Source organism: Musca domestica, unplaced genomic scaffold (assembly GCF_030504385.1).
Source record: "Musca domestica strain aabys unplaced genomic scaffold, Musca_domestica.polishedcontigs.V.1.1 39, whole genome shotgun sequence".
NCBI classification, from domain to species: Eukaryota; Metazoa; Arthropoda; class Insecta; order Diptera; family Muscidae; genus Musca; species Musca domestica.
The window spans coordinates 4,126,302-4,143,538 of record NW_026712326.1 but is presented as its reverse complement, the minus strand read 5'-3'; the positions used below and the strand labels follow the sequence as shown (position 1 = coordinate 4,143,538).

Here is a 17,237-nt window from a genome sequence, read left to right as displayed (position 1 = left end):
GAGAGCATACATAAAAGTGAGTGTCACATCTCTTCAGTTTTGTATATAAAGAGCCTGAGTAAAGTACCTTGACGGAAAGGGAACGTCAGAAAGGGGTCGTTGTTCAAGCAGTTGCCACGGTCGATTAATACGAGCCACGGTCGATTAATACGAGCGGAGAGCGACTATCGGCTGTTATGGCGGCCCACGCCATCACCATGGCCCGCGCTTGAGTTTTGGTGGCCAACCAAACTGCTGGACAACGAATGTTTTCTCATCAGAGAAAACCAAATTCGGAGGTTCACCACTGACACTTTCGGCCAACCCAAGCAACTCTTTAGTCTAGTTTCTTTCTGTTTCAGTTGCACTTTTTGGAATTTCAATGGCTTCGCATCGAACTTATTTTTCAATATTTGCCGAATGGAATATAGCGATATGTTCAGCTCACGAGCCATTTTTCGGTCACTGCTACGTGGGTTTCGATCAAGTCGCTTCTTTACTTTTCGAACCATTTCTACTGATGTTGCTGTTTTCTTTCGTCCACTTCCTCTACATCGGGCTACGCTACCAGTATTACGGCAACGAGCGATGGTATAAGACACAAAAGATTTTTTCACATTTAAATGCTGGAGTGCTCTAACGATAGCCACTTGTACTTTTCCAGCCAAATGACAGCATTTCAAGTTGGTTGCAATGACAGCAGTTTCAAGTTGGTTGCAATTTTTTCATGTCACCCTGTACAGGTCCAATTTTTTAAGGTGCGTCCCCAAACGCGCTTAAATTAAACAAGTGTTCGGGGTATATGTATCTCATATGTATCGGGGTATATGGATCTCCTACTAACTGATTATAATTGAAAATATTTTAGAATTTCCAGTTCCGAAATATACCCTCCAGCTTGCGATGGGTCAACGAAATATTCCCCATTTTAACAAAAATCCCCAACAACATGAAGAAAGCTTGCTGTGTGCGTATTGCAACAGTAGAGAATACAGAGAAAACTTCCAATAAACGGCAGCTCTTGCCTCTACGAGAGACTAAACAAACTGAGGGTTTCTCAAAAACATTCTCTGAGACGAAAGAAACATGTTTTCCCTCCATAAAGCGGTGTGTTAAGAATTCCATTCATTCAGTAGTACTTTACACTCGATGCGGTTGCCACTGGCGGCAAGTACAAGTTCCATCATACCGGTTAGCGCGTAATGAGAACCAAACAAAAAGAAATCAAAACAAAGCGAATCGAATCGAATCGAAAACAGCGTAATATTTAATTAATTGTGTCTTGTTTTTTACAAAAAAATAAATAAATAAAAAACCTATAATTGTTTTGTGCACATCATTGTGGAAGATATCAATACAAAATTATCGGTCCGAAAAATAAAAAGAAATGAATAAATTCTATTGCATTTGTGTACATTTGTTTCTGCTGGCTTGCCAACTGATGGTCAATGCTGAAATTTGTAAGTATTCAGTTCAAAATGACAACAAGGTTACTTTTCTTGGTGTTTCGTTTGTTTTGGTACGACCGAATAGTACGATAAATGTGTTCGTTTCGAGCCGGCCGAACCTGTTATACATACCTGCAATCTAGATGGAACAAAAAAAAAAAAACTTTCCAGTTTCAATAAGATCGCAACATCCCTAAAGAATGACTTGAAGTGGCAGATCGTCGATAACACTGTCCAACACATAAAATAATTACAGGGAAAACCCAGCAGATCGTGAAAGTAGAGCTAAAAATAGAAGACACGTGTATTGGCGTTTTGAATGTTTACATCGCCAAATAAGGAATATAGTATAGAGGGGGGTCAAGTCTCCCAATTTTAGAATGGGGTTATCAACCTGAACGTTTACAGGCTGGGTATATGTAATATTTTATACATTTCACTATCCCATATTTGTTTGAAATTTTTGAATTAAAATTCCTTGGAATCTATTTACTGTAGGTATAAAGCATCTTCCGCAATATTGCACATACAAACACAAAGATTATATTTTTCGAAAATTTTAACCTTCAAGTGAGCCAACAAAGCGATCGTTTTGGTATTTTTGTTTGGTTCTTATGCCTTCGTAGCAAGTCCAAATATTCTACAAAATTATTTGTCATAAAATTCCCCTATGTGTCTTAGAAAATCTGAATCTTACCTAAACGCCAGCAATTCATAAATATATTAATTAAAACCTGTAAAGAAAGTCTTAAAGTCGGGCGGGCCGACTTTATGATACCCTACACCACTTTGCTAATTTAGTAGAGCTGCGCATAACAATTAAAAGTTTTTATGGGAGAATTCAATCATACACGCTTTGATTATAATTATAATTTAAAGTTCAAAGGACTAAATATGCCGAAGCATTTGTATCTTTTAAATTCGGACTTGTATTGCCCATTTGGTGCACAATTTATTTGAAATCGGTGAAAATATATATGTGAGCTATATCCAAATCGGTACCGATCTCGATAAAATTTTGCAAAGATATTTCTGAGCTGTATTTAATATATTTCCCTGAATATCGTTGTTACGGCTGTGGGTAACAAATATGACAAATCGGATGAACAGTATATACGGGAGCTATAGCTATATCTGAACCGATCTTCACCAAATTTGACATACTAGCTTCTAGTCTCAATTCGGTCGTAAGTGCCAATTTTCATCCAATTTGGGCAAATATTAGACGTTTGGTGCACAATAAAAGGTAAATCGGACGAAGTTATATATGGGAGCTATATCCAAATCTGAACCGATCTCAATAAAATTTAGCAAATGTATTTCGGAGCTGTATTTGATATATTTCCCCAAATATTGTTGTTGCAGAGTGCATATTACGGCTGCGGAGGACAAAAATAACAAATCGGATGAACAATATATATGGGAGCTATAGCTATATCTGAACCAATTTCGATCAAATTCGGCATTTTCAGGCCTAATTTGGGTCTATATGCAAAATTCCATACAATTCGGGCTGATATTACACGTTTGGTGCACAATAAAAGGCAAATCGGACGAAGATATATATGGGAGCTATATCTAAATTTTGACCGATTATCTCCAATTTCAATAGGGTTCGTCCTTGGGCCAAACAAATGATTTGTGCAATATTAGGGCATTAAATGCGACAAAATAGGGCATTAAATGCGACCTGTACTTTGTTTACAAAAATACATGGACAGACGGACAGACGGATGGACGGACATGCATAAATCGACTCAGAATGTGATTCTATGCAGATCATCAAAAGGAACTATGGGTCTATCTCGTTTCCTTTTGCCTGTTACAAACAAATGCACAAAGACATAACACCCTAACCACCTTGTGGTGTAGGGTATAAAAATATTAAAAACACATTATAGGTTTAAAGCCGTAGTTGATTCGAGTTTATGAAAAGTTCTCCCACGAAGCAGACTTTTTAAAGGATGACGTGAAATATACAATATTTGCTCATCAAATTTAAATATAGGTCACCATAGTAGTGAAATCTCTATTTCAATTCTATATAAAAAAAAAAACAAAGAAACAAATAAAGAAGCAGTAAGTTCGGCCGGGACAAACTTTGAATTCCCTCCATCGTTTGAAACGAATTTGGAAATTTTCAAAAAAAAAAAAAAAAAAAAACAAGTAAAAAAGCAGCTAACTTTTTATACCCTCTACCATTTGGAAGAAACTTGAAAATTTTCAAAAAAAAAGTTCGTCGGAAAATACCGCTCAAATGAAAACCATTATATTGTGTCATAGCCTGTAGTAACTGTAACGAACTATAAATACAAAATTTGAAACAATTCAGGTGAATAGCGTTGCAAAACCATCAAAATACGATCGAATATCGAGAGGAACGGTTATATAGGGAATATATTATATACGTGGACCTATATAGACAATTCTCTTCCAGAGGGTAATGTATTTACAAGGAACTCCTTTTGTGTATTTTTAGACAATTCCGTTGAAAAATGTGGCTAAAATCATCAAAGTACCGAATAACGGGGGTACCGTTATATGGGGGCTATAAGATATCGTGGACCTATATAGACAATTCTCTTCCAGGGGATTGAGTACTCACAAGGAACTCCCTGTGTGGATTTTCAGATAATTCCGTTGAAAAATGTGACTAAAATCATCAAAATACCGAATATCGGCGGGTACCGTTATACCCATCTTTGAACTTGACCTGCCTGCAGACAAAAGACAGATCTGTGCAAAATTGTAGCTTTCTATCTTTATTCGTTTTGACTCTATCGTGGTTATAACAGACGCATGGACATGGCTAAATCGTCTTAGAATTTTACGCTGATCAAGAATATACATACTTTGTTAGGACACTTAGGGATGATTTTTATTAGAAAGAGGAATGGGAAAGCCCTTAACTTCGTAATCTTTTCGGGTTTTTGGGAGTACAAGGATCTAAGTTCCATATTTATTGTTCTTTTAATCGCCGAATGTCTATAATTTTTCATTTTTTTAGACGAGAAAATATTTATTGTCATTCTCAACGTAAATCATTTGTTATCAGAAACACAAAATTGACGTATTACCTATTCTAAAACAATTAAACAAAAAATAACAAAACCGACAACAACACGTTTTGTGATAAGCAAGAAATCCGAATTACCCTCACTAATTCGTATTACGTTGCTGGGCATAACGTAAGACTTGCACGATGTTAATTGGATGGGTTTAACCGAGATGAGACTTAGTTTGTAGTGAATGTAAATACAGGGTGAGGTGAAACAACTGCAAGCAACTTCAGACTGCTGTCAATTCAAAGCCACTCGTCCAATGACTGTTAAAATTATTCCAGTGACAGCTCATCATATTGTTTACAAGCGTACAAAAGCATTTTGTTGACAATTTTCCAGAAAAAAAGTTATTCGTGATGGAATTCTAGCGTGATAGTAAGATTTCCTTATATTTGGCTGGAAAACCACAAGTGGCTATCGTTAGAGCACTCCAACATTTAAATGTGAATAAATCTTTTGTGTCTCGTGCAATCGCTCGTTACCGTGATACTGGTAGCGTATCCCGACGTCAAGAAAGTGAACGGAAGAAAACAGCAACATCAGCAAAAATGGTTCGAAAAGTAAAAAACGACTTGATCGAATCCCGCGTTGCAGTGGCCGAAAAATGGCTCGTGAGCTGAACATATCGCAATATTCTATTCGCCAAATATTGGAAAATGAGCTCTGGGTAAAGCCATTGAAATTCCAAAAAAGGGCACGAACTTACACCGCAACGAAAAGAAAATAGACTCAAAAGAGCTAAAGAGTTGCTTCACTTGGCCGAAATGTAAGCTGTAACAACAAATAGGATACAATATATATGGGAGCTATTGCTATATCTGAACTGATATTCTACAAATTTGATGTACTTGCTTTTATAATTAATTCGGTCGGATGTGCCAAAACTCAGGTCAGTTGGACAGATATTAGCAAGTTGGTGCTCAATTAACCCGAAATCGGTTGAAGATAAATATGTGAGCTATATCCAAATCTAAACTGATTTTCACAGAATTTGAAATATTTGATTCTAGGATGAATTGAGTCGACCAATATAATAATATTAGCCATTTTGTGCACAATAAACATGATATCGGATCATTATATGTGGGAGTTGTATAATTGGAAAATAATTGTATAATTGGAAAATTTCATCTCAGTCGGGTATTAAATGCCACCTGCATTTTGTTCACAAGAATACATGAATGGACGGACGGTCTGACATGCATAAATCCACTCAGAAAGTGATTCTATGAAGCTCCTCAAAAGTTACTATGGGTCTATCTCGCTTCCTTCTCCCTATTACAAACAAATGCACAACGGCATACATTTCAGTAGTTTTTGTGAGAAATCCTAGAGCAGCATCACTGTAGCTTTTTACTGAACATACCCCACACATAAACACTGTTCCTTTTTATTCGTCCCCCTTTGTGGCGCATTTTATCTCTCTCTCTCTCTCTTGTTATTGTTTAGCAATACCATTGTCACTAGGATTAATATGAATAGAGCAAGAATATCAATAATCCCATATAAGAGATTAAGAGAGTAGAGTCGTAAAATTGAAAATAAATAGAAATTGAGTATTGCTCGCGGAACATGTTTTACTAACAATTGGGAAATGACCAAATACCTCTTCTTTAGAAACGAAACCCCCCCCCCCCCCCCCTTATAATCCAAATGTGGTACATGACACCATTTTTATACCCTCCAGCATACATAGTATGGAGGGTATATTAAGTTCGTCATTCCGTTTGTAACTCATCGAAATAATCATTTTAGACCCAACAAAATATATATATTGTTGATCAGCGTAAAATTCTAAGACGATTTAGCCCTGTCCGTCCGTCTGTTGTAATCACGCTACAGTCTAACCGAATTAATATAGGAAGCTGAAATTTTGCACAGATCCCTCTTTTGTCTGCAGGCAGGTCAAGTTCGAAGATGGGCTATATCGGTCCACGAAATCGTATAGCCCCCATATAATGGTACCAGCCGATATCCGGTATTTTGATGATGTTAGTCACATTTTTTAATGGAATTGTCTGAAATTCCACACAAGGAGTCCCTAGTGGGTTCTTTATACCTCGGAAGAGAATTATTTATATAGATCCACGATATCGTATAGCCCCCATATAACGGTACCCCTCGATATTCGTTATTTTGATGATTTTAGCCACATTCGGAACGGAATTCTCCGATAATACACACAAGGAGTTCCTTGTGAGTACTTTATCCCTTGGAAGAGAATTCTCTATATAGGTTAACGATATCGTATATCCCCCATATAACGGTACCCCCGATATTCGGTATTTTTATGATTTTAGCCATATTTTCCTATGGTATTGTCTGAAAATCCACACAAGGAGTTCTTTGTGAGCACTTTAACCCCTGAAAGGTAATTGTCTATATAGGACCACAATATGGTATGTCCCCCCATATATCGGCACCTTCCGATGTTAGATTAATTAAACATTTTAACAGAATTTATAATGGATTTTATTTTTTTGAAATTTTCTAATTCGTTCCAAATGGTAGAGGGTATTCAAAGTTCTTAAAATACCGAATATAGCCAATATATTGGGATCTATACAAAGTCGTGGACCTGCATAGGCAACTTATGTCGTAAGCCATTACAATATTCAAATACGAAACTTCCGGGAGGCACTGATACATGGGGCCTGTACGAAGGCCTGAACCTACATAGACAATTTTCTGTCATAGACTGTAGTTCACATTGCGAACTCTAAATACGAAATTTGAAACAACTCCGGTGAATAATGTCGCTAAATTCTTGAAACTGCCGAATATAGGGAGGTACCGTTATATGGGGGCTATACAAAGACGTGGTTCTTTGTGAGTACTTTATCCATTGGAAGAGAATTATCTATATCGGTACACGATATCGTATGGCCCTCGATATTCGGTATTTTGATGATTTCAGCCGAATTTTTCATTGGAATTGTCTTAAAATCCACAAAAGGAGTTCCTTGTGAGTACTTTATCCCCAGGAAGAGAATTGTCTACGATATCGTATAGCTTCCATATAACGTTACCTCCCAATATTCGGTAATTTGATGATTTTTGCGATATTATACTCCGGAATTGTTTCAAATGTCGTATATAAAGTTCGAAGCTGTTACTACAGCCTATGACACAAAATTATTATGCAGGACCACGCCTTTGTATAGGCCCCCATAAAATGGTTTTCATTTTATGCGGTATTTTCCGACGGAATTCTTTTGAAAATTTTCTAATTTTTTTTCAAATGTGGAGGGTATAAAAAGTTCGGCCCCTCCGAACTTAGCTGTTTTTTTACATGTTTTCTTTTTCAATTTCTATTTTTTCTACGAATCTTGCATTATTTTATTCTCAATTGTTCATGTTGCTATCTGTTAAACTTAAGGAGTTACAGGCTTTTTTAGTTGGAATTTGAAAAAATCAACAGTATTTTGCGTTCATGCAGCACTTAAATACTTCAAGCCATGCTTGATCTTGCAATGAAATTTGGCACCTTTATCTGGTGACCTATTTGCAAAAAAAATTAATAAAAATAACTTTTTTTGCGATAATTTTTTTTAATTCGTTAAGTCAAATCTCTACCCATAGCAAAAATGCGAATATAACTGAATTTTTTGAGATGTGACCCTGTTTGATTAAATGAGCAATATGTTTGTTTGGGGACCGCAGCTGATAAGACATACGTTCTTGTATTTCACACAAATTGGTTTTTTTTTGGAGTGCAAGAAATACAACGGCTTGGAAATCCCCAGTCAATATCAGAGCAAAACATAACATTGGAATCAAAATGAGATTATTTTTGTTACATTCGCATTTTTTTTAAATATGTGATTATTTCACGCTGCGAAAATCCCGACGTAGAGTGGTTCACAGTGTAGCATGTGCACGAAATCCATTTTAGGAGATTTGAAGCCGATTTGACAGTATTCGTCTGTCTGGTAGACCTGAATTTCTGGCAATGGCCTGTATTTGGCTAATTTAGGTTTTTCATCTACGAAAAATGTCCATATCAGTCTGCGTTTCAACATTAGTCCCATATAATCGAAACGGTCAACTGTAGGTATTGACCCTAAACGAATTTTTCAATGGAAATATCGCCAAAAATGCTCAATGCATTTGATAAAATTGTAAAACGGGTTGATGCAGGACTTTTGGTATCCCCAACATAACTGTACTGGCAGATATAAGATCTCTTGGTTGAAACCCGAATTTGGTCTAAATTGCCAAATTATGATCTCAATATGTAGCAAACATCTTTGCAGAAAACCGTCTGTATAGGTCCAAGTTTTCGTGTGGATCCCATATAAATGTACCTCCTGATATTCGGTATTTAAATTATTTGTGTCACCTCTTTCACCGGAATCGTTTCCATTTTTATACCCTCCACCATAGTATGGAGGGTATATTAAGTTTGTCATTCCGTTTGTAACATCTCGAAACAGCATATATATTTTTGATCAGCATAAAATTCTATGTCGAATTAGAGATGCCTAGCTTCCGCACGAAATGAAGTATGTTGATAAAGTTTTACTCAAATGTATATTATGTCTGCAGGACTTTTGGTATTGAAAATAGTCCATGTAGGTCCTCGTTTTGGTATAGCCTCCATATAACGGCACCTCCCGATATCCGGTATTTAATAAATTTAGCGACAATATTCACCGAAAATGTTTCAAATTTGGTATTTGTATTTCATTATGGATAGTACAGCCTAAGACAGAAAATGGTCTGTGCAGGTCCACGTCTTCGTATTCGCCCCATATAACGGCACCTCCCGTTATTCGGTATTTTCATGATTTCAGTGACATTAATCACAGGAATGGTTTCAAATTTGGTATTTGAAGTTCGTAATAGATACTACAGTCTATGACAGAAAATTGTCTGTGCAGGTGCTCATTTTGGTATAGCCCCCATACAGGTTGAGATGAAAAAAAAAAATGGCAACCAATTTCAGACTGCTGTCATTTCTAAGCCACTCGTCCGATAGCTGTTAAAATTATTCCAGTGACAGTTCATTGTATTGTTTACAAGCGTACCAAAGCATTTTGGTAAGAATTTTCCAGAAAAAAATGATAGTGTGATTTTTTTGGCTGGAAAACCACAAGTGGCTATCGTTAGAGCACTCCAGCATTTAAATGTGAATAAATCTTTTGTGTCTCGTACCATCGCTCGTTACCGCTTAGAAAGGACTTCTTGTGTGGATTTTCGGACATTTCCATAGAAAAATTTGGCTTCAATAAATTAAATACCGAATATCGGAAGTACCGATGTGTGGGACCGGTATAGGCCATCTTCGAACTTAATGTGCCTGCAGACAAAAGACTTATCTGCGCAAAATTTTTTTTCTTAACAGACATACGGACGGATAAGCGGACGGACAGGGCTAAATCGTCTCCTAAGTTGTATCATCATTCAAAATTAGAGGTGAGGCTAGTAACTTTGCCACTGGTTTTTAAAGAGACTGAATAATGTTTTCATAGCTTCTATCTCCCACTTATAATATAACAAAACCCCCTAGAATAACCCTTTTTAAAAAGAACAACAAAGACTAAAAACAAACCAATCAGAAAATTGAATCAAAGAACAATCACCGCAAAATTGGATGAATATCTTCACCATTTTTAAATAAAACAAAAACGTCAAAAAACAGCCAGAGTTTTTGTGGGTTATAAAAGATGGCACTCCATACTAAAATACTTTAGGACCTTCTCGATTTGTTTTTTAAACTCCATCTTTTTGTCGGATATGTCAAAAATATTTTTGCAACACTGTTTTTCATTTTTTTGGCCTCTCTTTAACAATAATTATTATAATGTAATTATTTTTTCTATTGTGCAGTGTAGTGTTTGAATTTTACACGGAAAAATGCACTTATTCATAGCACCATTTCCGCAAATATTTATTTTTAATCATCCAAAAAAACACCTGTGGCGATAAACAATTCACAGAAGGTCCAATTCAAACCATTGACGTCACATTTGTTTATCGCACTTATGCACTGCACTTATGATTCTTAGAGGAATTCCGGGGAAAATGATAAACTATTAGTGTACACTCATAAATGGGTGTTTAATTTGGAATTTCCTAAAGTTTTGAAAATGATTTTGAAGACTTTTCAACGTAAATAAAAATAATCGGTAAAGGATGTAACAGAATCATTTAATTAAAACCATTTAGGAATTAAAATTTATTTATTTAAGTTATTATTCTGCAATTTAATTTTTATTAATTGTAGGCACCTAATACTTTTCTCCTTTCTCCCTCTCTTTTTAGTTGACTCATCTTCAGATTTGGATTACTCAAATCAGTCCTCATCGAATGATTCTGTAGCGGAATGTTCGATAAATTCACTGTACAGCTGGCAATGTAACAATGGCCAGTGCATCCACATTGAGGAGTTGTGCGATGGTGTGATACATTGTGAGGATAAATCCGACGAGACAATGGAACATTGTCTTGACAGTACTTGTCCGGATTATGCCTTCAAGTGTGCCTACGGTGGCTGTATATCGGGAAATGATCGCTGCAATGGAGTGCGAAATTGTATTGATGGTTCTGATGAATTACGCTATCTGTGCGATAGTTCGTCAGATTTGTTCCAAGATCTAAGAGGAAGTTGTTGGTGAGTTTGAGTCTATAGATATATTTCAATTTTTTATTTTTATTTTTAATTTTAAACGGCTCCCAAATGTGTGGAGACACCCCAAAATCTACGTTTCTTGGGCTTTAGATAAACTCAATTTTTTTAGATTGACTCTAAGAATTCTTTAAATAATCCATGTTTTCTGAGCTATAGATAGACTCTAAAAATTCTTCAAATAATACAGGTTTTCTGGGCTTTAGGGGTCTCTAGAAATTCTTTAAAAAAATCCAAGTTTTTTGGCTTTTAGGGGTCTATAAAAACTCTTTAAAAAAATCCACGTTTTCTGGCCTTCAAGGGTCTCTAAAAATTCTTAAAAAAAATTACGTCTTTAGGGGTCTCGGAAAATTCTTTAGAAAATTCAAGATTTCTGGTCTTTACGGGTATCGGAAAATTCTTTAAAAAAATTCACGTTTTAAGGTCTTTATGTTTCTCTAACATTTTTTAAAAATCCACGTTTTTCGGCTTTTAAGGGTCTCGGAAAATTCTTTAAAAAAATTTAGGGTCTCTAATTTTTTTTGGAAAATCCACTATTTATTGTATTTAGGGGTCTTGGCAAATTCTTTAGAAAATCCAAGATTTCTGGTCTTTAGGGGTCTCGGAAAATTCTTTAGAAAATCCAGGTTTTATGGCCTTTAGGTTTCTCTAACATTTTTTTAAAAATCCACGCTTTCTGGTCTTTAGGGGTCTCGGAAAATTCTTTAAAAAAATCCACGTTTTATGCATTTAGTGATCTCTAAAAATTCTTTAAAAGATCCTCGTTTTCTGGCCTTTAGGTGTCTCTAATTTTATTAAAAAAAATCCACTTTTCCTGGCATTTAGTAATACCTAAAAGTTCTTTAAACTTTTAGCGTTTAGGGGTCTCTAAAAATTCTTAAAAAACGTTCTTGGCCTTTATGGGTCTCTAACAATTCGTTTAAAAGTCCACGTTTTCTGGCCTTAAGGTGTCTCTAAATATTATTTAAAAGTTCACGTTTTCTGGTCTTTAGATAGACTCTAAAATTTCTTAAAAATCCACCTTTTTTTGGCCGTTAAAAAAACTCATTAAAAATCTAAAAACTCTTTAAAAATCAACGTTTTCTGGCCTTAAAGGGTCTCTAAAAATTCTTCAAAAAATACACGTTTTCTGGCCTTTAGGGGTCTCTAAACATTCTTGAACAAATCCAAGTTTTCTGGCCTTTAGGGGTCTCTAAAAATTTTTTGGAAAGTCCAAGTTTTCTGGCCTTTAGGGGTCTCTAAAAATTCTTCAAAAAAACCACGTTTTCTCTAAAGGCCAGAATCTTAAAAAAAAATAAAAAAATCTCTAAAAATCTTAAAAAAATGCACATTTTCGGGGCTTTAGATAGTCTATAGAAATTCCTTAAAAGTCCGGTTTTGTGGGCTTTAGCGAAACTCCAAGTATTTTGTAAAAATTAAAATATTTTAACCTTTCAATATTAAAAAGTTTCAATCTCCTTCCAGGTTATTCTCGCACATGCAATGTAAATCGGGAGAATGTATTTCCCGAGATACGATGTGTGATGGCATAGCCGACTGCAAGGATGGCAGTGACGAAACGATGGAAATATGTAGTATTTTCGATTGTCCCGATTATACGTTCCGTTGTGGTTATGGTGCTTGCGTGCCAGGTATTGCAAGATGCAACGGAATTAAAGATTGTTTAGATGGTTCCGATGAAATACCCAGTCATTGTGGAGTATCGGCGTTGAATGCAACAGAATCCCAAAATGGAACTAAAACAACTGTGCCAGGTACCAGAAGACCAGACTATGTTACGTCCAGGATTCCAATATATACTCAAGCTCCGCCAATTCAGGAGTCAGGAGTCACTAGCAGGGGGACACCGCCAACAACATCTAGACCTTTCTTTGTGCCATCAACACCAATTCAAACCTCGCCAACACCATCTAGGCCTGTCTTTGTGCCATCAAGACCAACTCAAACCTCGCCAACAACATCTAGACCTTTCTTTGTGCCATCAACACCAACTCAAACCTCGCGCCTGCCCACCTCGACAATGAGACCTTCATTTGCTGGTCCCGCCCGTTTTTGCACTCCCAATTCTGTGGTGAGTGGAATTTCCACAGTTGCATCATGTTCGTACAATAACACTCCGGTTAGTTGTTATCATAACGCTCCAATTGGTACGGAGGCCAAGATTTTCTGTTCGCCTGGTTATATGCGAAAACGTCTCAATCTCATCGACAGCATGACCATGTATTGCAACTTTGATGGTGTCTGGAATCGTCCAAAGTTTAGGTGTATTCCACGCTGTGGGGTCTTGAGTGAGGAAGAGAAACGCAATCCAATTAAGCCCTGGGATGTGACAGTGTTTCGGCGATCCTATTCAACGCTCTATCTGCCGATTTGCAGCGGCGTTATTGTTTCAGCTAAAATTGTGTTATCAGGTAAAATATTTTAAATTTATATATTCGAAATATAACGCGATTATTAATTTGTGTATTTTTAGCTAGTAACTGTTTATTGTCAGGAGATGGGGTATATACCACCGATCATTTGGTCTACAATGTTGTTGAAGGTTATTACAATAACGTCTATAGAGAGGGCGAGACGCAAAGGGTTATGGTACACAATATATCTGCTGTTAGAGTGTAAGTATTTTTTTTTAAATAAAGTTCTTCATCCATCTTAGATTCCAAGACCTGTGTTCCTTGGGTCAAAAATATAAATAGGGGCATTTTATTACCCTCAGATATACAGCCTTAAAGGCTATGTATCATATTGGTAAAAAATTTAACTTTTAAAAATGATTAAGAATTTCTATTCAGTGAATCGTAGCAACTCAAATAAAAAATCCAAATTTTCGAGCCTTCATGGAAACTGTAAAAAATTACGTTTTAGGGGCGGCTCTTAAATGTTTTTAAAAAATTCAGAAGACCCTAAGAATGTTTAATGACATCAAAGCCTTTAGACTCTAAAAACAAAAAAATCCACTTATGAGGTCTTCAAGGAGACTATACAAATCTTTAAAAAAGAATCCACACGTCGGCCTTAGAGAGACTTTAAAATTCCTAAAAAAAGTTTTCCCTTTAAAAGTCCACGTTTCTGGAGTTTTATTAGACTTTAAGACCTTCTAAGATTCAAGACCATAATGTAACTGTAAAAATTCTATAAAAATTCACGAAGGCCTCGGAAATTGTGTAAACTAATAAGAACATCGCGAAAAAGTCAGATTTTCTGTTCTTCAGGAGATTCTTTAAAAATCCACGTATTCTGGTCTTTAGGGAGGGTTTAAAAATTTTTTAAAAATCCACATTTTCTGGTCTTTAGGGAGGGTTTAACAATTTTTTAAAAATCCACGTTTTCTGGTCTTTAGGGAGGGTTTAACAATTTTTTAAAAATCCACGTTTTCTGGTCTTTAGGGAGGGTTTAACAATTTTTTAAAAATCCACGTTTTCTGGTCTTTAGGGAGGGTTTAACAATTTTTTAAAAATCCACGTTTTCTGGTCTTTAGGGAGGGTTTAACAATTTTTTAAAAATCCACGTTTTCTGGTCTTTAGGGAGGGTTTAACAATTTTTTAAAAATCCACGTTTTCTGGTCTTTAGGGAGGGTTTAACAATTTTTTAAAAATCCACGTTTTCTGGTCTTTAGGGAGGGTTTAACAATTTTTTAAAAATTCACGTTTTCTGGTCTTTATGGAGGGTTTAACAATTTTTTAAAAATCCACGTTTTCTGGTCTTTAGGGAGGGTTTAACAATTTTTTAAAAATCCACGTTTTCCGGTCTTTAGGAAAATTCTCTAAAAAAATTCACGTTTTCTGGCCTTTATGGAGGCTGTAAAAATTCTTTAAAAAATCCACGTTTTCTGGGCCTTGGGGAGGCTCTAAAAATTCTTTTAAAAATCCACGTTTTTTGGCCTTTATGGAGGCTCTAAAAATTCTCTAAAAAATCCACGTTTTCTGAACTTTATGGAGGCTCTAAAAATTCTCTAAAAAATCCACGTTTTCTGGCCTTTATGGAGGCTGTAAAAATTCTTTAAAAAATCCACGTTTTCTGGGCCTTGGGGAGGCTCTAAAAATTCTTTAAAAAATCCACGTTTTCTGGCCTTTATGGAGGCTCTAAAAGTTCTTTAAAAAATCCCCGTTTTCGTTGATTTTCAAAATCCACTTTTTCGGGGATTCTAAAAATTCCTCTAAAAATCCCCGTTTTCTGATACCTTAATTTTTTTAAAAAAATCCACGTTCTTGAGCCTTTAGTGAAACTCTATAATTCTTTAAGAATCCAAGTTCTTGAGCCTCTAAAATTCTTTAAAAAAATCCACTTTCTTTTTAGGGAGACTCTATAATTTTTTAAAATAGACCAAATTCTGCCGTTTAGGGAGACTCTAAAATTCTTTAAAAAATCCACGTTTTCTGGCTGTAAAAATTCTTTAAAAAATCCAAGTTTTCTGGCCTTTATGGAGGCTCTAAAAATTCTTTAAAAAATCCAAGTTTTCTGGCCTTTATGGAGGCTCTAAAAATTCTTTAAAATATCCAAGTTTTCTGGCCTTTATGGAGGCTCAAAAAATTCTTTAAAAAATTCAATTTTTCTGGCCTTTATGGAGGCTCTAAAAATTCTTTAAAATATCCAAGTTTTCTGGCCTTTATGGAGGCTCTAAAAATTCTTTAAAAAATCCACGTTTTCTGGCCTTTATGGAGGCTCTAAAAATTCTATAAAAAATCCACGTTTTCTGGCCTTTATGGAGGCTCTAAAAATTCTTTAAAAAATCCACGTTTTCTGGCCTTTATGGAGGCTCTAAAAATTCTTTAAAAAATCCACGTTTTCTGGCCTTTATGGAGGCTCTAAAAATTCTTTAAAAAATCCACGTTTTCTGGCCTTTATGGAGGCTCTAAAAATTCTTTAAAAAATCCACGTTTTCTGGCCTTTAGGAGGTTTCAAAAAATTCTTTAACAATCCACGTTTTCTGGCCTTTATGGAGGCTCTAAAAATTCTTTAAAAAATCCACGTTTTACAGTACATTTTCCCAAAGAATCCTACCTTATCACACCCCTCGTGCAAAGATTTTAGCTTCCGCCGTTTTGTCTGGGCTTTGATTCTTGGTCAGCCAGCCAGTCAGACATATCACTACTCTTTTATATTTTTAACCGATTTCTTTTGTCCCTCTTTTTCAGGACCACATATCCATCAATACCACCAACTGAACAAATTGCCATATTGGTAGTGGAAAATTATTTCCTTTTCTCCTCTCGTGTGAAACCTGTATGCCTACCGAGTCTTGAAAATCATCCACTACTGCTTAGCGAACCACATTTGAATGTGGGGCGGGGTGTAATACGAGATACTTCGAGAGAATATTTGGAATTTCTGATATCGCGGATGGAAGGTTCAAGTTTTGGAAGTCAACAAATCAATACAAGTATCGAATATATACGTATTGAGAAATTTATACCATTCATTCTGAAGGAGATTAAACGTTATGATACCATATTGTAAAGAGAGAGGGAGAGAGAGAGAGAGCGAACGAGCGAGTGAATGAAATAGGAATGGAGCAGAAATATGAATGCATTGGGAGTTTTGGAGAGATAGCTGACATATCTTTTGTCAGTTGTGTCCTTACACCATTATTAAAATTGGTCCCCCTTTGTCCTTAAAATATTTCAGATTTCTGGAATTTCATTAGGAAAGGAAAACTAGTCTTAATAATGAAAATCATGTAGATTCTTATCTTCATGGGTGCAAGGTGGCCAACTCCCAACTAGGAGTTGTTCTTTAAGATTAACCAAAATATCATTTAAAAGTATTAAAAAAATAATTTGTTCCAAATAAAACTGCATTTGTGCTCGTCATCACTTTTTTGTTGTAGATTAATAGTTAAGACATTTATTTAATTAACTTTTTTCCTTCTGTTTTATAATTATTCTTTTTTCTGTTCATTATTTTTTCTGTATTTTTTTGGTTTTTCTTTTATTTATTTTAAGTTTTTTTGTCTTAGTTTTCATATATTTTTTTATTTTATTTATTATTATGATTAAGTTAATACTACATATTTAAATAACTTATAATTACATTATTTTTAATAATTAAAAAATATTTATTTATTTAAAACGAAAGAAAAAATTAATTATAATTATTTCATATAATTAAAATGTAGTT

At 35.3% G+C, this 17,237-nt stretch overlaps 1 protein-coding gene across 1 annotated transcript; it reads left to right on the top strand.

The window, feature by feature from the left end:
- The first annotated feature begins 1,114 nt into the window (after positions 1–1,114).
- LOC101896127 (modular serine protease) lies at positions 1,115–17,024 on the top strand. Its single transcript, XM_059126526.1, has 5 exons — positions 1,115–1,439; positions 10,757–11,105; positions 12,585–13,531; positions 13,594–13,735; positions 16,256–17,024. The coding sequence occupies exons 1-5, from the start codon at positions 1,367–1,369 to the stop codon at positions 16,575–16,577; spliced, it is 1,833 nt and encodes a 610-aa protein (XP_058982509.1). The 5' UTR covers positions 1,115–1,366; the 3' UTR covers positions 16,578–17,024.
- The last annotated feature ends 213 nt before the right edge of the window (positions 17,025–17,237 follow it).

Excerpts from the sequence above, each read along its gene's own strand:
- LOC101896127 (XM_059126526.1), top strand. The coding sequence starts at position 1,367 with ATGAATAAATTCTATTGCATTTGTGTACATTTGTTTCTGCTGGCTTGC. Across the intron at positions 11,106-12,584 it reads GATCTAAGAGGAAGTTGTTG|GTTATTCTCGCACATGCAAT; the intron begins GTGAGTTTGAGT and ends ATCTCCTTCCAG. Across the intron at positions 13,532-13,593 it reads AGCTAAAATTGTGTTATCAG|CTAGTAACTGTTTATTGTCA; the intron begins GTAAAATATTTT and ends GTGTATTTTTAG.